Genomic DNA, 25,596 nt, shown 5'->3' on the forward strand with positions numbered 1-25,596 from the left:
AAAAGAAGAAATAAGAGATCATATGACTAGTGACAATATGAAACATTTTATTAATACCAAAGTTTGAGATTTAAGCTAAACAATGTACAGTGTAATTTACAGCAGATAAAAATACTATATACAACAGATAAAAACAACAACAAACAAACACAGACCTTTCAGGACACATCATACAGAAAAAAAATCTATAATTTTTGACAATAGTGCAAATATGCTTCTTGAATTTGAAGGAGGAATTACATACCTGAAGGAGAAATTATTTCCTTTCAGCACACAGTGGAATATTAGAAAGAATCTGGCACGATTAACTGTTGAATAAAGCAGCAAGTAACCTTCCATGTTTGTTTTAGTGCACTCTCTCTTAGGCTCTCTGTTACTGTCACAGTCTCTCAAGAATATGAGCTCTAGAGAATGTAGTTGCTTAAGTAATCTTGTAGTGTGAACACGCAAGTTTATAGCCTTGTGGTGTAGAAGTTTTACAACGTTCTAATGCCAAAGGATCCTGTGGTCCTGTTGTTGAAGTCTCTCAAATACTCCATATGGAATACACTGGTTCCACATCCTGAGGTGAGATGAGAGAAAAGAAGAAACATGGTGAGAAATTTAAAAAAAAACATTTGGATAAAGATAAAGAGATACAATTAAGTAATTTGAGAGGATAGGAAAGGAAATTAGATAACAACCCTTCAGTTTTACTTTTGGTTGGGGTTTTCTCACCTCAAAGTCTTGATTTTTTTACAGTTTCTCAGACTGACTCCCAAGCTCTGTGCTCCAACATCTGTTAATTTGTTATACTTCACACTGTCAAACAGAATAAAACAAGTTTAGACTTAACATGTCTGTTCAGCGTAACACTACTGTATCTACTGACACACACAGGAGCCTTAAATGTCTAATGAAAATGTGAGATGTAGTCTTACTCTAGGTCAGTGAGAGAAGCCATTTGGGGGAGAGCAGCAGCCAAACTCTCTGCCCCTTCATCAGAAATCACGTTACTGTAGAGACTGGAAAAACAAAGAGAGGGAGAGGAAGTGAAATTAAGTGGGTCTACTGTGGGAACCATTATGTTGTGTGTGTGGGTATAGAATAAATACCTTAAACAGTGCAGTTTGGGCAGATCCCTCAGTGTGGTTGCTAGTTTCTTTACCCCCTGGTCTCCTATACAATTCTGTGACAGACTGTAAACCAGGAGGAGGAAACACACAGTTCAACACACTTAGATAAAGATCTGTATTGTACTATACTTATACCGTATTATCATCTTAGTGGGACTAAATAAGTAAAGTACAAGAAATATATACATTTTTAGACAATTTTACTGTCTCCACTTCACTAACACAGGTTTAAGTAAGCGTTAAAAATGGCTTTCTTGTGACAAAAATGATTTCCTATATTACTGAGTTTTACTTTTTCTTTGACATCTTTTTCCAAAGTGCACATATTTCCCTTCAGTGGCTAAAGCAGACATTTAAAAATTCAAGTGTAATGCCAAATGATTACATAATACATTTTTTTTCTATTGGAAATTCTAAATATTTTGCTTTTTAGCCACTTCAGCAGCATAAATCTAGGGATAGCAATGCCAGTCTTTAGGTCCACTGGTCCACAATTTTGGCCCATACTAAAATATCTTGGCAGCTGTTGAATGGATTGCCACGGAATTTACAAAGATATTAATGATATCCAGAGGGTGAATTATAATGACTTTGGTGATCCCCTGACATTTCACCTAGTGCCACCAGCAGATTTTTCACTTGTCCTGTGAAATATCTCAACATTTACTGGATGGATTGATACATTCATTCATGGTTACAAGATAATGTAACCTAATGACTTTGACTTTTATTGTGGGGCCACCCTGAGTTTGACTTCTGTGTTTTTTGTGAAATGTCTTAACAACCATTGGACAGATTGCTGTGAAATTTGGTCTTTTTTTATCCACCCCAGCCTGGGAGCAGATTAAAACAAGATGAGAGAGGAGTTCAGATGTTGTACTCACTTGAGTATCTCCAGGGAACAGAGGGAGACTAAAGCATCAGCCAATTTCTCAGCTCCTTTGTCTCCGATTTTACTGTTCTCTAAACTGAGGGAGGAGAGAGAGAGAGTGTGAGTGTCAGATACTAGTAACACAAAGAGAGATTGATGCACTGAGAGTAGACAAAATGTAAAGGTGTGTATACTTACTCTAAGTGCTGTAGGTTATGTAAACCTGGCAGGAGCTCCCACAGCTTGGGAAGAGCCAGGGGGCCACTCTCTGGACCAAGCCTAGAAGGAAAGACACCAGTGTCATCATTGTCATCATTGTCATCCTCATTATCATCCTCTTCATACATAAAATATCAGAGCTACTCACTCAAACTCCAGCTTGTGTAGCTCTTTGACTGCTGGCACTCCCTCTGCCAGGATGGAATCTGATTGGCTGGAGCTACTGGAGAACACAACACGCACTTTAGCTTGTATGTTGCAACGTAAATCTGTGTGTATCTATATGTTTGCGTCCATACATGGTGCATTACCTGTCTGACAGCCTCCTGTGCACGTGTATGTTAACCAGCTTGGCCAGGTGCTCTATGTGACACACCTGCGTGGCTTTCAGAGGGTGGATCTTGAACTTGGAGATCACCTGTTGTAGGAGCCCCTCTTCACCACTCTGCTCTAGCTGCCCCCATAGGGTGATGACATCAGCAATGCATGCCCTAGAAGATACCCAAAGCTTCAGTCTCACAAGGCCTAACATTGTGTTGCTAAGTTATGATTGGACATTCACTGTTTAAGGGAGGGGTTTAGCAAACAATCAACTGATACCAAGCAGTTTTTTGAGATGTGGACTATTACCAGTACCTGTATGTGTTGATGTTGCTGAGCCCCACCAGGGCCCTGAGTCCAGAGATCTGTATCCCAGAGTCCTCCAGATCCAAACAGAAACTTCTACCTTCGGTTCCACCCCTTTCGAGAACATTCTGCATAGCGAACATGTCCAGTGGGCTGAGTAAAACTCTGTGAAATGTCAGAACCTCTGGAAGGTTCGCTGCCAGGTGAGTAGCCAATCGTGTGCCCCCACTATCTTTGCTATCGTCCCCATGCGTGAAACTTGCCTCATAAACAAAGTGACACGCCTCCAGAATCTGTGCGGGGCTCAGGTCAACATGGGAAAGACCCTCAAGGTGTTTGGTTACTAAACCCTGCTTGCTGACCACCATGTCTCTGAAAGTTGTCTCTGTGTACAGGTGAAGCCTCTGCAGCTCTGTCCTGTTGTGGAAAAGGAGGCCAACTGCAAATCGTTGAGTCAGCTCCAGCTCCTCTCTTTGGGGTCGCCGACGCCCCTTTGAGCCCGACTGGAAAGGGAGGGACTGGAGGAAAGTACGGTCTGATACAGTCCTGGGGGATACAGAAAGTGAAATAGGGTCAAGGAAATTCAGACATGGTAGTGCACTGAAAGTGAAAGAGAAAAGAGGCAGACAATGGAAATGAAAGGGGATATGCTCTTTCATATTTAATTTAACAAGGAACATAGAGGATGCTGTGCCAAATCAAATGTTTATTGAACCATGTCTTCAGTCCACTCTATCAATGAAACCACTTGTGACTCAACATTTTATTTATATTATTCTGTGGGAAAATAAAATTCTGATGAATCAAGAAACTGTGTATCTTTACCTTGACAGAGCCAGATGGACCCCTGCCAGGTAACTCTGAAGAAAGGGGTTGGCCCACATCAGGATGTTATCGCTGATATTGTTTTCCATATCTGTGCTTCCTTGGTTTTCCCTCCTTTCTCCTTTCTGTCCTCTTCCTGTTTTCTCTCTGTCCTCTCCTTCCCCTCCCTCCCTCTCACCACCTGAAAACACCTGCTTCGTTTTCAGGTGGTGAGAGAGGAAGAGCCCTGTCCTGAGACCAAACGCCTTGAGTTTGGTGGCTATGGTCCGTCCCGTGGGAATGATGGAAGAGTTGGCTTTGACCCCTTCCCAGGCCAAAGAGCTCAGCTGGGACAGCAACTCTCTCTCCTCTGTGCTATCTACATCACCTCCATCACTCTTCATCTCCTCTGCTTCCACTTCACCCGCCTCTTTCTCCTGTACTTTTGCCCGCCTTGCTCTTTGGGTGCGAGAGCGAGTGCGCACCTGTGCTCGGGACTTTCTCTGAGTATTTTTGGAACCTCTCTTCGCCTGAGTGTTATTTGAGGTATGTGTCTGGGTTTCTTCTCCAGATTGAATGGATATTTGTGCTTGAGCCTCAGCCTGTGAATGTGTGCTCCTGCAGTCTCTTTCTATTTTCAGGCGAAGCACTTGATGGCAGAGTCCGGTTAAAGTTCTCGGTAGGATCTCTGAACTTTTGGACTGCTCTAAAACCAAGCACACCAGCCGACATAGCCCAGGGTTCCAGCAGAGATGATGTAGATAGCTGCAGTTTTTTAAGCAGTCCATGGCAGATGTCCTGAGGGCAGGATCAGTAAAGTACTGGGACAAATAACTCTCGACATATGTGGGGGTGAAGCCACTCATTTCCAAAAGGCTGTCTGCCCGCCGAAGTAGCTGGCTGGCAGTGCCTCTTGGTCGGGTAGAGAGCAGAAGAGTGCAGCCGGGAAGAAGGACCCTCTGAAGGATGGCAGAGTATAGCTGTCTCACTGTGTAGGTCTGCGCTTTACTGTCTTTTTGCAATGATGTGATCAAGTCTTTTTCCTGAGTCTGGAGAAGAATTTCATAGTCCCGCAACTCGTCAAACCCATCAAAAATGATTAGCACACGCTTAGGGGCTGCAAGGATTTGAGCATACACTGCTTGGGGGTCGATGCAGGAAGGGGCAAAGGAGGAGAGATTGAGCAGGAGGGTCTGAAGGCTATAGGTCGGCTCTGTTATGGTGAGTGCTTTGCCATCCAATAAGAAGACAAAGTCAAACTGTGGGATGCAGTCTCTGGCCCAGTCAAGACACAGCTTCCTGATCAGGGTGGTTTTCCCCATGCCTGCATTGCCGAGTAGCAATAAGTAGCGTTTGGGTTTGTCTCCATTTGAGCTCTCAAAGATCTGATGAGAAACAATTAAACATACACTTACACCAGTCATATAAACAAATCAAAATACTAAGCTGCATGATATTAGTTACACATTTGACTGTGTTCAGTAAGCACATAATCTGACGATGATTGCTGTACGCTGTCCAGTAAAAGTGGACCTCTTACCTGACTCTGCCCCAACAAGCTTTTTTGTTGGTCTGTTTCTCCCATGATGACTAGCTCTTTGTCCAGGCATTTGTTTGGGTTTTTTCCAGAGCGAAGAATCTCTCTCTGGATCACTTGCACATCGATGTAATGAGAAGTCAGGTTCATCCCTGGTTCCATATCCTGGCAGGTTTGACTCATGTGGGCTTTGGCTTCCTGAATGTAGTCCTTGACACCCTCTGAAAATAAAACACATTGCCAAGCTGATCCTCCACACAACATTTGCAGTTTCAGGAATTTTTAGTTCAAAGCAAAAGAGAGGAGTGAGAGATGTGGGAACTTACGTGGAATATCAAGGACAGTGGGAGACTGAGGAACAGGTGATTCTTTACAAGGGGATGTTTCTGAAATGCAACAAGTCATAATATTTGTAACATGGCAGTAAACATATAGGGAAACTTGCCCACAAGGAGAGAGAGGAATGAGACAGATACTGATACTCACCATTACTGGGGAAGAGTGGTGAGGCACGAGGAGGAGACATGGCTTTGCTAGCAGTGTCTGACAAAGATCCAGGTGGGGATGAACTCATTTGGACTGGTGCTACTGCACCGTCCACTAAAAAAAGGAGAAGAAAAATGAGGACCCTGTATTCACACATAAACACTGCAACGTGTCTGCCATGTTGCTTTTTTAAAAGACAGAGTTAAAACTGTAAATGGGGAACCATAACCCACACAATACTGCCATTGTCAGATCTCAGTAGAAACTGTCACACATACACATGCACAAGTCAGAATGAAGAGTTTTACTCACCTGGGGAGAGGGGTGGCATTTGGCAGTTGCGGGGTGGCGAGGGAGCAGGCACTGTATTAGAAAAAAGGGATACAGTATTTGTGCAATTAACAGACATACATGGGGGAACAAGGCAAGACATGGCAAGTAATTTACTGTTTATGAGAATTCAGTAAGTGCGTTACAAAGTGCGAGCAATTCAACATACATTTTACACAATAAAACACAAATAAAAGGGATAAAAACCTTAAAAGTTAAGTTGAAAAGATAAATAAATAGAAGGGAGATCACAATGTGAGTGCAAAATGGATAACAGCCCAATTCTTAAAGCCCCTACACACTCACAGTCCACTGACACAGGTGTTTCCACTTATATGGCCTGATTACGCCTCTTCTCAGAACTGTGTGGGCATGTATAGACGATGTGCAACAAATCCTCATAATCAAATGACTAGATAGGTTGATTGTACCTGCACTCCAGAATGACTCAAAGGAGCGTTTTCTAATCTATCAGCAGTAATTGTAAAACATAATGATGTTGTATGGTGTGACAACGCTGTGATTAAGGTCTGGTTAGGTTTAGGCACAAAAACTACTTGGTTAAGGTTAGGGAAAGATCATGGTTTGGATCACTTGAAATATGGCATGGGTTACTTCCTTAAAGTTATGCAACCTTTGTCGTCATGGCAACAGTAAACACCATGACAATCAAAGTTTCAGTTTTTAAAAAAACTGTCCCGACTTGCGGTTGGAAACGTGACACTTTTAGTTAGAAGTGGAAAGCGAACAGCAGTCTCCTGCAGCTAAGTCCAAAATTTTGTAAATTTGTCATCTTATATTGATGTCATCTAAACTGCGTCACTTCCCCGGGTCATAATTACTACGGCTGCTGGATGGCCGCTAGATGGCCACAAGATGGCGTAAACATAACTATAGGTCATTTTTGCATGCTGAATTTTTGACCTATACTGTCATTTTTCTTGTGAGGATGGGCTGCAACGTAAGTAGGAATGCAATCAGCCAGGGTGACTGAAAATGCTTGCCTGGGTGTGTCGGGCCTTAAAGACTCAGTCCAAGGCAATAGAGAGAATAAATATCTTTAATCTGTTTTAAGGTTAATTATATTGAGAAAAAACAGTGAGGTACTTAAAGACTGTGTCAGAAATTCCAATAAAGTTTTTCAGTCTTTCTAGTCTAGTCACTAAAATTTTTGCTCTAGACGGATTAGATAATTCTAGTCTTCATTTCCTCTTGCACAATTAACATCTCACTGACACAATGTCATCAAAAGCATAACACTGTAAGCTCCACAAACAGGACATATTGCAGGGGTGTTGCATAGGACTGCACTAAATTGAACAGGTGTACCTAAAACTGATAACTCAATGTATATGAATATTTAACTCACCAAATATGTATGTTGGTGTAGCAGCTGTATTGGGGAGTGGAAGTCTAATAACCGGAGGAGAGAGACTCAGTGTCTGAACAACCTGATATCCTGGAGTGTCTGGGATAGTGATAAACTGGATGGAGGGATGGAGATGAAGGATCCTCGGTGAAGGTGTGGAGAGGCCTGCTGTCTCTGCTGGACTCGGCTCTGATCCTGTGTCACTGCCTGCCAAACAACCAGAGACAACATCCTTATCGTTCTCTGTAAACAGATTTTGTTAACCTTGAGCTTATCAAAGACAGGGGTTGAAGAAGGGAAACAAGCTGATAGTTCAGTTTCCCAAGAAATAACAAAGGATTTATTGTTAAAGATTTTGTATTGAGACTGAGGCTTTTGTACTTGCAAACATAAAGACATATCCATCCAAGATTTCAAGTTAAGACAGTTAAAAGGTTGTTCTGCTTGTTTAGCCAAAAAACTACAAACTGTAAACTGCATATTACCGTAAGTTCTGACTCCCTTTCAAAGGTGTTTGAATTTCAAGTTAATTTGACCACAAAATGCGTGAAACATGTTTCATATTTGAAACATGTTTCAAATATGAAACATGTTTCAAATATGAAACATGTTTCAAATATGAAACATATATGTAATGGGAGGATCTTTTTAGATCTCAAAAAAATCTCACACCCTTTTCACATCCAGAAGTTACTGTTGTGTTTTCCTTGAGCAAAACATTCAACTAGGTACTCAGTGATCAACAGTAGACAACTTATTTGTAATGCAAGTGACTATCGACATCTTTGCTGGAATGACAAGATTTGTCATCATACTAAGAACTAAATTCGATATCTAAAACTAATTTGGAGGAAGTAGGGTGAGAGTTCTTCTTTTGCTTCATCAATGTGACGCATCATCTAACAACTTCAAATTAAACTTCCTGTTTTTTCATCTCATTTTAGTGACATGAAGGAGCCAGTTAACCATTGCTAACCAACATCCCTTTCACCCATGAGTCCACTGTTACTACTGTAGCCTCATGTGGTTTGCCTGTACACAGTATACAGTAATAGATAGTAAACTGTCATCTGCATAGTGATCAGTCTGTTGGTCTGTGGTCTGTTTAATACATTATCCTTAACGTTACAACTGCATGGATTATAATATGTAATAAACCTGTCCAATTTGCAGCAATATAGCCTGAATTACCTTAATTAGCCTACCCCCTGAAATAGATAATTTAAAAAAACTTTGAATATTTATCTGTTCCCCTAAGAATTCAATCAATTTAGAGCAGGAGTAATCAAAACTTACCCTGAGTGACAGTTGGCTCAGTCTGTGCTTTTTTAGTCTTTGCTTGACCTGCAAGAGTTGAAGAACCAACATTACAGCATGGTTTGATGGTAAATTAAAGTCCCCCTCCACTCAAAAATATGTTTTTCTTCTTGTGCACAGACGTCTTGAATGATGTCTGTGCAGAGTTTGACACTAGAAGGCTGTTTTCACATGCATCTGCTGAAAGTGGAAAGTTTCTCTGTGCTCACTGAACATCTGATTTTAAGGGGTGGGCCTACGAGCATGATTTGTGACATCACAACTAGTTCATAGCCAGGTCCTGGTCCAGTGTGCAACTTACACAGGTGTGTAAGTAAGAGATATCAGTGAAGTAAGAGACATCTTGTGTCCAGCATTTTCATAGTTTCTGGATTTTTTAATGAAGGAGAAAGAATACATGCCATTTTAAGGATTTTAACATGGCAATTATACTTTTTTTGTGGAAAAGCCATATGAGACACACATCATTGAGTGTACAGAGTATTTTTTTTATATGTCTTAATAAATGTCTGTAGGGGGTCTTTAACATCAATTCAGCCTCACAACAAGCCCAGGACAACCATTCAGTCCAGTCTGAACTTTAAACTTTAACCTCTTAAACTCCACAAGGACGCTGGCATCCTTGGCCGACATTAATGTCTTTCAGAGGCTGTAGCAGCAGCAGCAGTTTAAAAGCTAGTGAAGATACTGGTATCATATGAAACTAGATGACCTAAGGCATCCATTGGTACCATGGTATGTCATTCTAGCTTGTTGGGAAGGGGGCTAAATAATGCTCAAAAGTTAGGCTAAATTTTGGTGAGGGAAAAACTGGCCATTGACTTCTCTCAAGATATCTGAATGAAAATGTGTTCTATGGGTACCATTGGGTCTCCCTTTTACAGACATGCCCACTTTATGCTAATCCCATGCAGTTTTGGGCTAAAACCATGCCATTTTTTGAATGCAGTATAAATTTGTTATTAGACTTGGAATTACATAAATTGGGTATGACTGGAAAGCTGAGACTCTTGTGGATTCAACGAGCCCAATTGTATCCATGTGTGATGATGTTAGTCCCCACAGTAGCCATTTCATTGTAGTTAGACCATTTTTTTTTTTTAAACTTGATCTCATGCTATAAAATGACCTATTGTGACCTCTAGAATAATCACAGTCTCATGACCTTTACAACCACAAACTAGAGACCTAGGGCATTCAAAGGATATATGGATTTTCTTGACAATAAGGGGGCTTCTGATAAATTTCCAGAACAGAAGTGCTCACCATCCAATCATTGAAAAATGCAATTCTTAAAGAAATCTTCAAATGTCAAAAGTTTTTGATACCAAATCACAGCATGGATTTTTCTATGGTGTTCCTCATGGTCTTGGTATCTTAATGTGGTAATTTTTCATCAATTCTCAAGTGGTCAAAAATGGTTAAATTTTGCACCAAATCTGTGTAACAAATGGCATCAACCCAGAATTACTTATGAGACATAATTGAGCATGGGAATGACCATCATATACTTCCATCATAATGTTCTAAGCCCCTGTATCCTCTAAACTTGCAAAATTTGAACAGGTGCTTAACCAAAACACAATGTTTACTTTTTAATGTATTTTTTCGAATGCCCCAGGCAGCCATTGACCTCTAGTCATTTCTAGACCATGAAAATAAAAATCAATTATCAGATTCTAGAAACCATCTTGAGTTGTGTAATCCATTACAGTAAATATAAAGCTATACATTTTTATCATTGTGTGGTAGTGAAGTTCAAGTTTACAGATTGATTTGAAAAGTCTGCGCTGCATCACCAATAATGCAAACATGGATACAAACTTGATGGATTACACAGTTACACAGTTCAAGCAAGCTTCAAAAGTCTGCTGAATGATTTTCATAACATGTTTTGAATTAAAACCAATGGCTTCTTCGAACAGTAGACAATATACAGATTTCTAAAAATGGCGATGTGATTAGTAGCTATGGTCCTTTGATCATCATGTAAAAAAATTGTAGCTCTGTGTCTTTAAAAAGCATATAGAAAGGATTTATCATCATTATCAGACTCCTAACCAGAGAAAGGATGCCAGTCATCCAAATTCACTGATCATTGCCACATAAGTGTTTTGGATTGATTTGTTGGTTGAGTTATGCAAACCAGTGGACTTTGTTCTGGCATTTTCTGATTGACTATAAAAATGAATAAATAATAATAATAATAATAATAAAAATATAAAATGTTGTTAATATTTAACAGACAGAAAACCAAATTAACAGTTTGGGTAAGTCACCTGCTGCTCGGGGCCTTTTAGCTCTGGATGGCATATTCTCATCAGTGCATGGTTGTGACCGAGGAGCTAGTAAAGAAAAATATAAGTCAAAAATTTTAATCTGCCATACAAACAAGTAAAACTGATGTGTTAGTTCAGGCAATTTCAAAATGAAGTTTTATAGTTTGTATATATGCCAAAGGGGTGATTAGAACAGTTAAACAGTTTTCATATGAAACTGAGCTGCAGTCAGTAGGTTCTAGTTAGCAGCTGGCTCTCTACCTTTCGGTCTTTTATGCCTGTTATTTGTTTTGCTTCTTAAATTGTGCTGCTTTTCCTGCTGGTGGCTGTCTGAGCTGGGTAGCTCTGTTGTTGTGAGAACGTCACCTGAAAGGCATCAATGAGGAAGTAAAAGAGACAGTGAGGCCATGAGCAAACACAGTAACCAGAAATGATTGTTATTCTCAAGCATCTCAACACAGAACTGAAAATTAATGCAAGTCAGTGACTGTGACTTGCAACGTCACCCAAGAAGTTGTTTCTTAATTGGTTGGTTCTACTTCCTCATTGTTGTTCGAAACCCAAAATGCAGAAAAGTATCTAAGTGACAACTTTTCACTTTGCCCCAAACTGAGCTTGCTCTTGTGATGAAGGTGACAAGTAATGGCTATTAAATCATGAAGTTATAACACCACATTAGGAAATATTTCATGTTTTATATATGTTATATCGGCTATGCATACATTAATTTATATATATATTTTTTGCCAAAAATTAATTTACAAAAAAGATACGTACAGATATGCTACAGGATGACTTTACCTATGTCAGTTGGACCTCAGATCGGTGTAATGCCCTGTCAAACCTCCTAAACAAACTGTCATAAAACTCCAATAACAGAAATCCTTGTTTACTATTTGGGAGGTAGTGCTGCATAAAAAGTAGTGTCAACACCAATCACTGATATAAAGCATATCAAAATCCATTGTATTTAACCATTTTACAACTGGGATTTCTCAGACCCCAAACTGAAGTAAATGTAAATTTCATTAGCATAGTTTTGTGACTTTTGAAGTGTGTCATCAGAAAATCAAAATCAAAAAATTTGGTTTATAAGCAATTCTCATAAAATTAGGAAAAAACAGCAAGTATCAAGGTAGTAATACAATGTTAAGTATGTTTTTGAGTTATTTAAGAGGATTGTGGGGTTTCAGGACCCCAAGCAGGGCACTGGTATTAAATCTAAAAGGCAGCTTCTTGTTGGCACAAAATACCAAATTTTTCTCTACAACAATTGGGTGAGCCATGAATCATTGTGTTGCTTGTGGCTAGATGTAGCAAGCAAATCTAGTGTCTGAAATTTAGTGATTTCAAATTTCATTCCAGGATCTTCAAGATCTTTTGAGAATCTCATTTCACTGTGAATGAATTTTTCAATGAAAATAAAAACTCTTACTGTTGTTGTCCCCACAATTCAACCATGGATCGCCAAAGAGGACTTCTGGGTCTAGGTTAGAAAATGCATAGAGGGAGTTACATAACAGGTCGCCTTTGGGTTCATACTTGAATATATGTGTTTGTGTGTGTTTAAGTCATCTGATTGACCATTATTAAGTGTGTTATTATATACTGTACACTGTAAATGAGTGATAATGTGTGTGTGAAAATCCAAAAGAGGTTTGGTTGCAACTTACCGATAAACTCTGGCAGGTACTCATTGTTCAAGAATTCAGATAAATCATCTAAAACAAATAATGAGAATTATTAGACACATTTTGAACTGTTTTCCCATGAATCGCTGAGTCTAAATTCAGTGTTTTGGACCTGCATGTCTCTGATGATTTCATGTATCTGTCTGAACAAGCCTTTATTTTTCTTTCTTATATTTCACCTCAGTCTAATGAGATTCTAGCTCTTTTATCTCTACCTCAACTAGTCATACTGAATATTACGCATGGTTTTATTCTACTTTTACAAAGCAAACATCAGTGTCTCTCTATGGAAGTAGTGTGTTGTTTCATGTGGAACTATTCTGTGGAGCTCCCTTATGCAGTTTAGTTAGTTAATTTGTTTTTCTGCACAGTTGAGGAACCTGTTAAAAGATCTGACAATATTAACCTGGTAGATCTCCGAATTCATGGTCCTGTTCCACTTCATGCATCTTGGTATCTAGCACAAACACATATACACACACACAGAAGGAATAAAAAAGGGAGATAGGTCAATTAATGTCTTCAGTCATTAATAAAAGAAAAAAATGAATGATGTGTTTTTGCATTTTGTATTGTTTCAGAGCCTCAGAGGTCAAATCATATGCAGTTGATCATCACCAGTCACAGGATACAAACCAGTTTCCATGTTTATCAAAGATATGAAGAAAAAAAAAACATAAAAATGAGCCAATCTAAGAGTAAGTTTCTTAGGCTTATGTTTAGTCAGTGTGTGTGTGTGTTTGTGTGTGTGTGTGTGTGTGTGTATTTCTGTTTGTGGTTTATGTCTGTAGGGTGTGGATGTGTGGTTTTATCTTCAGTGTGTGCGTTTTTTCTTGTGTTTTGTCTTCTTTTTGTTATTGTTGCATTATCTTGCATCCAATCTTAGGCTTTTCTGTATATGTTCTGCACTTATAACTGTATTCATTTTCACAGAGTTCCTACATGTTATGCTATAAAAACAGAATTGCTTTGCTGATTGACATTAGCTGGTAGGCTCCTGATGCTACACCATACAGAAGTGAAACAAAGTAAACAAACTACTGTAGCCAAAAGTCATGGACAGACAGTGTGTCGCTAACAGGGATTTTGAAGAGCAAAGACCAAACCAGCATCTAACTGGATGAAAGTGACATTTTCAGGTATGTTTACATACTGTTTAATGAGCTGCAGCTGAGCAGCTAATTAGCTACTAGCCTTAGCGGTGCACATTTCCCCAGCGAATGTTTGTTTGGCGGTTTGTTTGAAAAGCTAGTGTGCAGGACAAGACGTGTGTTCATGTTTGTAAGTTTGCAAGAAGGAGACTTTAGTCCTGCTAAAGTCTAAAGTCTAGACTTAATATAGCTTTATTTAAAGATTTGATTTTCTGTACTGAAAATAAGGACTTTAGCTACATACATGGATGATGAAATGGCATTTATTTCTCAGATCCGATTTTTTTGTTTGGCTGTTCACATTACGTTTTAAATGTGGCCAATGTCAGATTCCAGTGTGAACTGGTCACAGACCTGAACTGACCTGCATGTACAAAAGAACAATAACAAAGTTGTCACATGCAACACACTGTCATACAGAAGTAAACATGGAGGCCACTGAAGTCAGTGTTTACAGTTTCATTTATAAATTGATGTGCAGTGGAAGCCAGCAAATTTGTGAGTAGATGATAACGAAGATGAGCATGAGGAGAAAGAGAGCCAAAATTTTAATTATGGCTTATTGTGGAGCAATGACTACTACTTCTGTACGGAGATGTGTGTGTGGGTGCGGAGTCGGCCCCCACCAGGATCCCACCACTCCTGGTGGGATCCTGACATGAATGGCTTCACAGAAACAGATTTCATCCTAAACTTCAGGATATCAAGGGCTACTTTTGTTGTATGATTACAGGCTGTCATTTACATTTCACTTAGTTGAATATAACTTTTTGCTGTCTCTTAAACAGAAGTTTTCTGCAGGTACTTGGTATAACCCTTTCATCTCATATCATATAAAGTACTTCATTCGTGGTTCTGATGATGTCTCTCGTAATTAACAACCCTGCCTCTTTCACATGAACTTGCTTGTAGCTGAATAGGAAAACCCTGAGTTGACTGAGCAGGTTGATAACCAGCTTTGTAGTACTGGTCATCAGGACAGCCAATGTTAGGTTCAGTGAAGTGCTCGTTCATATTATTTGGGTTGTATCTTTAAAGGACTGTCTAACATAATTATTTAGCTTATAGCATGATGGTCTTGGGTTCATGTTTGTGTGTATTCTTGGGCGGGTTGATGTATGCTGTGTGTTTCCCTTCTGTGCTCCTTCCCCAGCCTGCTTTTTCCTCCACACCTGCCCTGCATCTAGCCTTGTTAGCCCTGCCCTGCTCTCAGTGTTTTCCCCAACCCATCAGCTCCTACCTGCTCCTTGTCCCCACTAACCTGCTCCCCATTCCCTCATCAGCTCCTCAGTACATTTAACGGTCCCATCATTCATCACCTGCTTGTTACAATGTTGCTCCTATGGACATTTGCATTCAGTCATTTTGTATTCCAGTCCTGTCTGTTATCTGCTCCTGCTGTTGCTTGTGGTTTGGACGCCTCCATCTGTTTTTGACCTGCCAGCCTTTTAGACATGTAAACCTGTTTTTGAATTTTGTTTATTAAAGCCTTTTTTGGTTCAACCTATGCTGCCCTATGTCTGCATCTGGGTCCTCCACCTGTCTGTCCCATCCTCATTTGTGACACAAAACAAGAATAAATGTCCATCACAATATCCTAGAGCTCATGGTGACTTCATGAAATGTCAATGTCCAACCACCAGCCCAAAACCTAGATATTAAATTTACTACAATGAAACACCAAGAGAAGCAATAAATTCTCACATTTGCATGCAGCTTAAAAGAGGCATTGGAAGAGAGCCAACAAAATCAGTGCCAGCTGTACTGTTGTTTGCACCCCTGGGGAATGCAAAAAAAAAAGTATCTTTAGAGATAACAGCCTACAGTAAAAACCGCACTTCAACTGCCAACTGTAACTATCCTGATCTGAATCATACAAATTGCTTCAAATAATGTATCGTTAATTATGACCAGTCATTCCAAAACATATCTCAGATGGTGTGAGCTCACCTCTTTCTCTGCACTGTAGCCATCTAGAACCCTAACAGGCTTCTTTAAACCACCTTCTTAAGGGAGTTCTCTTAAATGTACGAGAAGGATTTGTGGAAGTCAAAGATTTCACTTTAAGCAGTTTTATAAATATGGGCCAAGGATTCTAATGTATTAATTTATTAGTTTGTTGGTCTCTCAGAGGTGCAGAAATACAGCAATATCGTGTAAACATGGCTATTTTGTAGAGACGATACAACTCTGCCAGTGCTATGTATGTTACTATCTGATATCTCTTCACTTTCATTCATTATTGTGCGTGTATACTGTGTGTGTGTTAATTTAGCTATTTTGTAACTGAAACTGAAAACAAGCATGCCGTAATCTAATGGCCAAATCTGATATGCATCTGATAGCGCTGACACAGACAGAGAGCTGGGACAGAACGAAGGAAGGAAGGAAGGAAAAAAGAAGGAAAGACAGAAAAAGAAAAAAAGAAAGCATTCTAGCTCATTGTATTTAACACTACATTAAACTATGCATCACACGCAATACAGACCACCCAGTTCATACAATACAATACAATATAATACAATAAATGGCTCCTACTGTTGGGATAAATGAAGCAAGGAAACTTTTCCGTCATGCGCTTCGTACCATCAACTGATGATTATCTTAAACTGGTTCACATTATGTAATAGTTACTTCATAACCTGGCTATTTGACGTGGGCTGTTGCAGAGATACACCCATCATTTAGACTCGGCATTTCCTGTCTGCTTTATCCAAATCTTGAATAGATCTTGCAAGTTTAATAATAAAGAAATGTATTGTTGGACATATTTCCCTACCTTCTTTCTCTCCCTGAATTTAACTTAAAGGAGAACTCCATCAACTATACACATGAAAGTTAGTTTACAGGTCATGTGGAGTACCATCGCGTATGTGAAAAAGTTATATAAAGCCCAGCTGCATTGTCAATCATGTAGATGCCAGCTTCTCACAAGAAAGAAGAATTTCTGGTTCTGCTGCGATGATTTTGATCCTTTTTTTCATCATCAGTCTGACAATGTTATAGGAATAAAATCTTGAATCAGAAGAGTACTCTTTTAAACCGACATTAAGGCCAATCTAACATGACCCATTAAGCAACCCTCAAAGATAGAGATAGCATTATGCCTCAATGGTTAACATGTTTACTTCATGCCAGTCTGTGCATTTCTGAAGTTGTTTGTTGTGCTGAAAAAGACACTGTGTAAGAGTTTTCCTTGCTTTTCACGCAGTGCATGCTAGGCAACAGTCCAACTCCCTAGACGATAACAATACTGTTCCCACACAATTTCAAAGTCACCATAACTAAACTGAAAAGACAGTTTTGGTTTCAGTTAGAGCCCCTTCGGCGACACACAGCTTCACTTATGGTGATCCTGATGCACCGCCCTTATTTTTGCACAATCAGGGTCAAACTTCATTGCCAGCACCATTAAGCCCTCAAAATGCTTGTCTTGGTGACTTACTGCCTTTGGTACAATAAAACGTTAAATTGTCTGATGAACCAATGGACTCTAGGCAAATAAAACAAAACACCAACATAACTGGCAGGCAGGCAGTTCTTATGTTTCTTACTTCAGTTCAGCTCAATTCAACACAACTTTATTAATCCCTGTAAGAGCAATTGTACACAGCGGCGAGCCACCCAGATTAACAGAAAGAGTACACATGCAGTTGATAGAAAAGAAAGAAAAAAATCACTAAGCTAAAATTGATGGCTATAAACTTAAAAAGAAAATATACATGGAATTGTGAAAAAAAAAACAATAAATAAATAACCATGACAAACAACCATCTAAAAAAATACAATCTAAAAGATACACAAAGTAATGAGGTTGCACAAGCATAAGATTTGAGGGTCTGAGAAGTCGGACAGCAGTGGGGATAAATGACTTAGAGTAATGATTGGTTTTACAGGCAGGTAGAGCATGGTGACGTCCTGAGTGCAGCAATGAGAATTCACCAGGTAAGATGTGCTCAGGTACGTTCTATATGCTCATTGATTTCCTCAAGATTTGTTGGTCATAAAAAGAACTCAGATCCCTTTGTTTAACTCCAATAGTCTTTGAACAGATTTTCACAATACTGTTCAAGCTTTTTCTGTCTCTCATTGTCAGACTGTAAAACCAGCAAATTAAAGAAAAAGTTAACTCTCAATAAAAGGTTGATAAAAGAACAACTGAAGTGACTGAAAAAGAGTTTAGTTGTTTAAAGATGGCATACTCTTTGCTTAACACTTAACAATCATTTATGTATTTACATCCCACTTAAGCTTTTTGTAAAACACTGTGCCTGAGTACTTGTAAGAGCTGACAATTTCCACGCTCTCATCTTGTATGATGCTCCCTGTGGTGTTAAAAACTATAATTAGTTCCATGATTTTGGATACATTCAACTCCAAAAATTTGTCAGCACATCACTTCACCAAAGTGGGAAGAGCACCACTATGGTCCTGATCTGGACCCTGAAGGAGAGACAGTAGTACAGTGTCATCCTCAACACCTTTACCTGCCTGAGAGGTAAATAGGGGATCAAGTTTACCCATTAGTGGCTGTGACCACTAAGTTTTTGATCTTTTCAAAACATTTTATAACAAGAAATGTGAAGGAAACTGGCCTATGGTGGCTGTGAAACTCACAAAAAACATGAAAGACCCTCTCTAGAGCCAGTGTTTGGTTTGTCTGCTCTGGGCTACTGTAGAAACATGGCAGTGCAACATGGTGGGCTCTGTGGAAGAGGACCTGCTCCCTATGTAGATATAAAGGGCTCATTCTAAGGTAATGAAAACACAATGATTCTTATTTTCAGGTGATTATACACTAATTAAAACATACTTATGAGTATTATATTCCATTTCTGCCAAGTCTGTTCCACTAGATGCCACTAAATTCTACACACTGGACCTTTAAGAAAGACATTCTCAGAGAAATCAGAAATTTCAAAAGAACATAAATTAAAAGCATCAGGTAATTCTAAATCATCTAGACCTTCCATCCTAATAATTACTGCCACTTCTCTGGTTATTAGGAGCTGAAAAATCAAAAAATAAAAGCTGACCCAGAAATGGATGCTTTCGTGGTCCAATGAGGGGTTAAACAAGCACTTTATGGGAAGCACCTGGATTTGCCAATTTCTCTCTCGGTTGAGGGGTCATTTTATCTCTATGTCGGAGGAGTGAACAACCTGGTGTTGTAGCTCAGCAGGATTCGATCAAAGAGGTTCTGCTGATAACGCAATTGTGAAGGAGTGTCTGACATTCAGCTGCACGGTTGGCACCCTATATGTCACTGCTAGTTCACCCTCTGGCCGGACCACCAAAGCCAGATCACTTAAAGATCACTGGATATAAGAATTAAAAGATCAGCTGCAGGTGTCTGACGTTACAGCCTTTATAGGTCAGGAGAGGATGTGGTTGTGCATGGAACAGGTTGTGGTTGGATATGTGGCTACCTGGTTTATGCAAGTTAAACAAATGAAATCACAATAACACCACCACCCTAAATACATCAGAACTCTGACAGGCAGAACACCTTCTCTCTTAAATTGTGAACATGTAAATCATGAATGTGTGTCACACAGTTTCCTGTTACACGGAGCATATTATGTGCACTTGAGGTTAAAGTAATGCACCAGCTGCTCATGCTATTTTAAAAATGAAAAGAAAAAATTTTTACAGTTTTTTTCCCCTACATTTATGATCTTACGCACCTGCCCATAAGACTTCCTGGGGTGCAAGAACTTTGTGATACGTGTAACAATTATTTTGAAAAAATGTCACTGGGGGAGACTTGATGCTTGCTGCCATAACAGGACTTAGCTATGAGGAACTAGCCAACTTCAGTTGTCTATAGCACCATAACACACACGACCACATGCAACACAACGTATGACCAAGATGAGGAAAAAAAACAAAAACAAAACAGACAAACAAAAAAAAAAAAAACAAAGCAAGAGAGCAAAGATATTAAATATTGCTAAATCCCAATCATGAATGAGTGAAAATCCTTGTTTCACACACTTGTTTCATACCCCGACGATACACCCATGCTGGCCGTACACACCCATGTGCGGTACATGGGTGTGTACAGTACATACATGCGTTAGTTGTTACCAAAGCACAAGCTAATTCTGAGCAATAAAATCACTTTCATTCAGTTCCCCAGAATTCCCCTTCAATACCCTGTTTTCAAATCAACATCCCCCAACAACAACAACGACCTCTCGCCTCCTTCATTCATGCACCAGTTTACTCACACATTTACTGGTGAATAGTGGAGGGCACGCCCACACTACTGTAAGCCCCTCAACACGCACAATGGAGTTTACTACTTGTGACGGCAGAAATTTTGGAACATAAATTCATATAAAACATCCCAGTTAATAAAAGCCAAGGAACCTATCAAACATATAGTAATTTTTAGGATGGATTATGTATGGGTCATGTAAAAAAAAAAAACCAGTAAGCCTGATGCAACTATAAATATTAACAAAAACAAATAAGTAAAATAAATGCAAGCATAGATAACACTTCTTTCACTGTTCATACTTCAATAAATATATAATAAAACAACTTAAATAATTTATAAACACACATATTTACATCAAACCAATTGAGACGAAGGGGAAAAGCTGAACTCTTCTGTTACCCATGCCTGCTGCGCACTTTGGACAAACGCCTCATGAGAACCGGGGCAACAGTTACCTTGTCGGGTTTCCTCTCTGGATGATGCTCTCTGCAGTTGGTCGGTTGGACTCCTGCTGTATAATCCCTGTGTGATAACCCCAAGCAATGGCAAGTTGCATCAACTACTCCATAGCTTATGCGGACCTTCGTCGTTAGTCAGTGGGTGCAACCTGTTGGCTACAGTGTGGCAATAATAGTTCTTTTACTTTCACTTCACCTAATTAGGCTCCAGAGACGCCAAGTCAAGGCAGTTTGGTGTGGCACTTTGTTTCTGGCAGTTTCAAATAGCAGTTTCAGTTTAGGTATTCATTTAATAATTACGTCATCATTTTTTTTTTTTTTTTTTAAAGCTCGCATCATAGAGCCTTAAATGAACATCAGTAATGACTCCCAAACTCTCTCCAGTTGAAGCAGGATAACACATATGGGTTGTAGGCTACTTAGTGATGTGAGGGAGCTCATTTCAAACCAAATGTTCAAAATACATGTGCCACAGACTTGTCAAAAAGTGTGTTAAACAAGTAGCCTGCAAGTACAGAATTCAGCTACAGGAGTTTACAGCCCTCACACCTCACACCTGGTATCTAGTAATTTCCTTTTACCTCATTACAAACATTTTCATTGACTTCTCTAGAAGTGTCTTGCCAGTGTGACCAAAATATGTCTTTTATGGCCCCCTGAGACTGAGACTAGTCTATACCACAAACATAAACTAATTACTGTGATGAAGTTGCCTTCTGCAGTCATGGGCAGACAATCTTAACTATTTTGCTCCCTGATGTGTAGACAGCTATCAACTGACTCCAAAGTCATCTTTGTAGGTGAATCAGTGCCTTAGAGTATGTCAAAGTCTCAGTAATCTGAGGATGTGATGGTTCCTATTATGATTATTATTATTTAGTGGTCTGTTCCAGGTTAGCTCCCGTCACTTCCCCTCTTTTCCATCATTTTCTCTTTCCTTTCCTCTTTTTCTTTTCCATTCTTCCTCCTTTCTATACAATGTTGCATGAGTACTGCGCACTTCATGGTTGCATGCTACACAACAGCCTTATATGTTCATCTTTTTGTGCATTTTTGCAAGTAAGAGGCTTTCAGCTGTCTTAGTAGTGTTTTGTGCGTGGGATTTCACCACTATACACCATGTGAAAAACCACCACACACTTGCCACCTCTTACCAGGGACAAGGAAATGTGGGGAGATTTGGCAAAGTGGAAAGTACCTGCTCAACCTGCTCTCTCTCTCTCTCTCTCTCTCTCTCTCTCTCTCTCTCACACACACACACACACACACACACACACCAGACCATGGACTTTTGGGGACATTCCATAGATTTAAATTAATTTCCTGGAGACATATCCTAACCCTAACCATCACCACTACTTGCCTAACCCTTACCCTTACCTTAACCTAACTCTACTCTTAACCACTGACCCAAAAATCAGCTTTTCCCCAATTAGGGGACACGTCCCCAAAAGTGGTCTATGACAGACCACACACCACTCACCACACACACTTGCATTCATTTCCTGGAGATGTACCTTAACCTAACTCTAACCTTAAAGGTTCTGTATGTCAGAATCAGAAATTCCCTCTCATTAGTGACACCTGTTGCTGTTAAATAAGCTGTAGTCAACATCCTGGTGCTTGTGCAAGACTATTGCAGGTGATGTCGTTTTCCTTGCTTACACTTCTCATTAACTGGTCGCTAGTCTGAAATTTGTTCCTTAAAGTAGCCTGTGACAGACACGCACATACACACTCACTCACTCACTCACTCTCACTCACTCACTCACACTCTCTCTCTCTCTCTCTCTCTCTCTCACACACACACACACACACACACACACACACGTGGTACATTAGAACAAGATTGTTAATGTTGCGGTCATTTTGAAGCAGGACCAAGATTAACTGAACTGGGGAGTACATGCAACAAATCTTAGATAATACTGCAACTTATAATTGATGACACTTTTGAATGATTAGACAGAGATCACAATAGCTTGCACCAATATGTGCAGAGGTCAAACTACACCCTTGTTATTGAGACCTATTAGAGTTATCTTCACCGGAACAAACATTTCTCTCTAAACTTTGTTATGTATATTATGATAGCAAGTTTCCCACAAGAAAGCACAGGCTGGCTTTTTGGCATTCAGTTCAGCTCAACTTTGCAATGCAAACATCAGCTGTTTAACCCTTGAAACCCTTTGTCCTCTTCACTGTCTACTTCAATGGTTAAATGAGGCTTTCACAAGCTTAAACTAGTCTAGCAGAGCAGGCTGGCAGAGAAGTGAGACTGACATCAATCTGGAATGTTTTGCACTGTATAGTCCTAACAGACAGGCAACAAAGCTCTTCTGAGTGTATATTCAGGGTTGGGGAACCTCCTGTGCACCAGTAAGATGTAAGAGACTGTATAGCTTTAGGAGGAAATTAGTAGTATGGAAGCGACTATTTGGAAACTATTTAGAGACAGGGCAGATGCTCAGTAATTCCTCAAATCCTTTGCATGGCAGAGGCCTTGGGAATAACTCAAAATGAAACTAAAAGTGAAGCACACCCTAACCACCTAACCTGTCCAGGCATTAACCAAAATAGTAAAGGAATGTCTTCCTCATCTAATTACAAAGGGCACAACATAGCAGAGGCATGTGACGGAAATGACTTTCATCCCTTACTTTTTGTTGAAAATCAAGAGAAGGAAAATGGAAGGCACTGTTGTTACAGCGTTCTGATCTTACCCCAGTGTGAATCCACCCTCTCCTCATCCTCTTTATTTTCATGGTCGTCTGCTGCACAGGCCTCAACAGGTGATGCATCTAATGCTGTATCAGTTGTTTCAGAGATATTGAAATGATCCGAATTTAGTCTGGTTGCCACCACACTGTCAGATTTAGAGAAATAGAGGCCTTTTAATGTGTCAGTGGCTCTTTCTGTATCCAATGTCAAGCTCGTGTCTGTAACCCCAGCCTCCATACACTTACAGTTGTTAGTGTACAAGTCTAGCATCTGGCAAGCGGCTGCAAGCTCTGTTTCATCTTCCATATCAAAAACAGGACATGATGTATCACTGTCGGTTCCTCCATTTTCACTTGCTGAACAGCCGATAGTCATACAAGGAACCAGCGGCAGTAACATCCTCTGTCCTCGGTCCCAGTGCTGCCACAGAGGAACTGCTATTCGCCTGGCTGCTTCCTCTACTTGCTCCAACCACTCCTTCTCATCCTCTGAATTCCCCTCATCTACTCTTTCATTATCACTTAAGAGCTTCTGCATTGAATCTGCATCTCTCAGCAGTTCTGTCATTTCTTCCTCTAATCTGAGATTGAATTGGTGGTCACATATGATCCTGTGACTGAGGTAGTGTTCGTCCATTGCTGTCCCTCTTGATGATATCCAGTGGCTCAATTCCTGTATTAGTTTAGGGTCATGTCCGTAGTTCACAGAGCCATAGTGTGGATGAATATTTGGCATGGACTTTGTACAGTTATGTTCATCCTCTGATCTCATCTGGTTGTAGTCAGTGATGGCAGATTCTCTTGACTTCGATAACCCATATTTCCTCACCTGACTGTATTGATCTTGGTGCCAGTAGGTGGTGGATCCTTGAGAATGAATTGCGCCTTCCAGCTCGTCAGATCTAGCTTTACATGTCGGCTCACTGAGAACTGTCTCAGGTTCAATCCCCTCAATAAGTCTGTGAAGACTCAAGCTCTTGCTGTAGGCCTCTGAGATGATCTGCTCCTCCACTAAACCCTCCAGCATAGCCTGGATCTCAGCAGGAGAGGCCCAGGTCAGAGCCAGCCGCACTCCGTCCAGAACCTCCTCAAAGTGGGCCATGATGGCAACTTCTGCTCCCCGGACATTGATTTAAAGCAAAAGATACAGCAACCAGATTTTTTTAAAAGGACAGAGATTGACTTTGTTCAGGAGGTGTTCTTTTTAATGGAGGGAGGTATTTGTGTCGTTGAAGGGGAGGTCTGTTTTAGGAGTTGTTTCAGTTTTTGGTGTGGAGGAAGTGATTTCATGTTATTAGGAAGTGAAGTTCCTAAAAATATGATCAGTCTTTCTATAAAATCACTGCATTAATAACTTGCAGTAAAATTTTACTAAAGGTATTTCATCACTGTTTTCTGTTTGATCACTATCGTCTTGAGTGCAGTATCACACCACGCACTTCTACAACCAAGACACGCATGGCTTTCAACACAATTAAAGTCGAGATGAAATGAAAAATGCCTTTTTTTTAAAATCCTTTTAGAATAATCAATTTCTGTCTATTCTTATATCAAATTTCAATCATGTTTTATTCCTGTAAAACAAAATAGGACATGTGCCAATGTAGGCTTGAACCAACTAATTTTATCCAATAATATAATATCAATCAGTATTTAACTTTAAGCAGCACAAGGCTAAGATTTGTTGTGACATGCCCTTTTCAACGTTCAAATCAAATTCCTCCCAATGTTATGTCCCGCCTGTCTATCACCGTCTGTCTTCACTCAGGAATACGTCACGATATGGAAGTTAGATACAATCAAACTACTGTTTCATCCAGACTTTAAACTGTATATATAGCCATATAAGTTTATAAATTACTCATTACTTCATTTCTGACAATACTTCAGACTGTTTTCTGAGCAACTCCCACACAAAAAGTCTGAATGAGCCTCTTATAAAATCAGGTATGACAAGTCTGTCTCACTCTTTTAGGGACTTTTTGCCTTTGTTACATAATATATTGAATATAGCTGTTCATTTCCCTGAATAAAATTCATCCCACAACCCTTTGTTGAGTCGGTTATGGTTTAAAAAAAGCTCACTAGTTTGCGATCACAAACACAATTATTCACATATACGTGAACATGGACATAAAGCACAATAGGCTCTTTTGTTAAGTTGCTACATGATTCACCACATCACCAAAAGGGCTAACTTCTTCTACTGCCTTTTAAGATGTGGAAATGGTTTGACCAAACAATGGCTTAACCTGTTTTTTTTTATGCTTGCCATACTTACATCCCCAGTCCTTCTGATGCTTCATTTGGTTAGTGTCCGTGTTAGTGACCATACATTATCTGTTTAAGTTGGATGATGATGGAAGGGCAAACTGAAACTGAAGTGACAGTCTTAA

General features: G+C 39.7%; 1 protein-coding gene across 3 annotated transcripts; it reads right to left on the reverse strand.

Moving 5' to 3' along the window:
• Window positions 1–25: 25 nt before the first annotated feature.
• On the reverse strand, window positions 26–24,339 carry ciita (class II, major histocompatibility complex, transactivator). 3 transcript variants are annotated; one of them, XM_044332189.1, is made up of 22 exons: window positions 23,204–24,339; window positions 13,052–13,102; window positions 12,628–12,675; window positions 12,390–12,440; window positions 11,216–11,320; window positions 10,955–11,020; window positions 8,655–8,702; window positions 7,359–7,565; window positions 5,972–6,022; window positions 5,660–5,773; window positions 5,500–5,559; window positions 5,177–5,394; window positions 3,658–5,021; window positions 2,842–3,378; window positions 2,517–2,696; window positions 2,354–2,425; window positions 2,185–2,265; window positions 2,000–2,083; window positions 1,095–1,178; window positions 921–1,004; window positions 718–801; window positions 26–562 (listed from the first exon to the last, which is right to left on the reverse strand). In XM_044332189.1, exons 1-22 carry the CDS (start codon window positions 24,300–24,302, stop codon window positions 487–489), a joined length of 4,764 nt encoding a protein of 1,587 aa, XP_044188124.1. In that variant the 5' UTR covers window positions 24,303–24,339; the 3' UTR covers window positions 26–486. The 3 variants fall into 3 exon arrangements, with proteins under 3 accessions (XP_044188124.1, XP_044188122.1, XP_044188125.1); XM_044332187.1 differs by having other exon boundaries at window positions 2,354–2,428; XM_044332190.1 differs by lacking the exon at window positions 23,204–24,339 and adding an exon at window positions 20,478–20,779 and having other exon boundaries at window positions 2,354–2,428.
• Window positions 24,340–25,596: the final 1,257 nt, after the last annotated feature.

The sequence above is a fragment of the Thunnus albacares genome, chromosome 17 (assembly GCF_914725855.1).
Source record: "Thunnus albacares chromosome 17, fThuAlb1.1, whole genome shotgun sequence".
Classification (NCBI taxonomy): Eukaryota; Metazoa; Chordata; class Actinopteri; order Scombriformes; family Scombridae; genus Thunnus; species Thunnus albacares.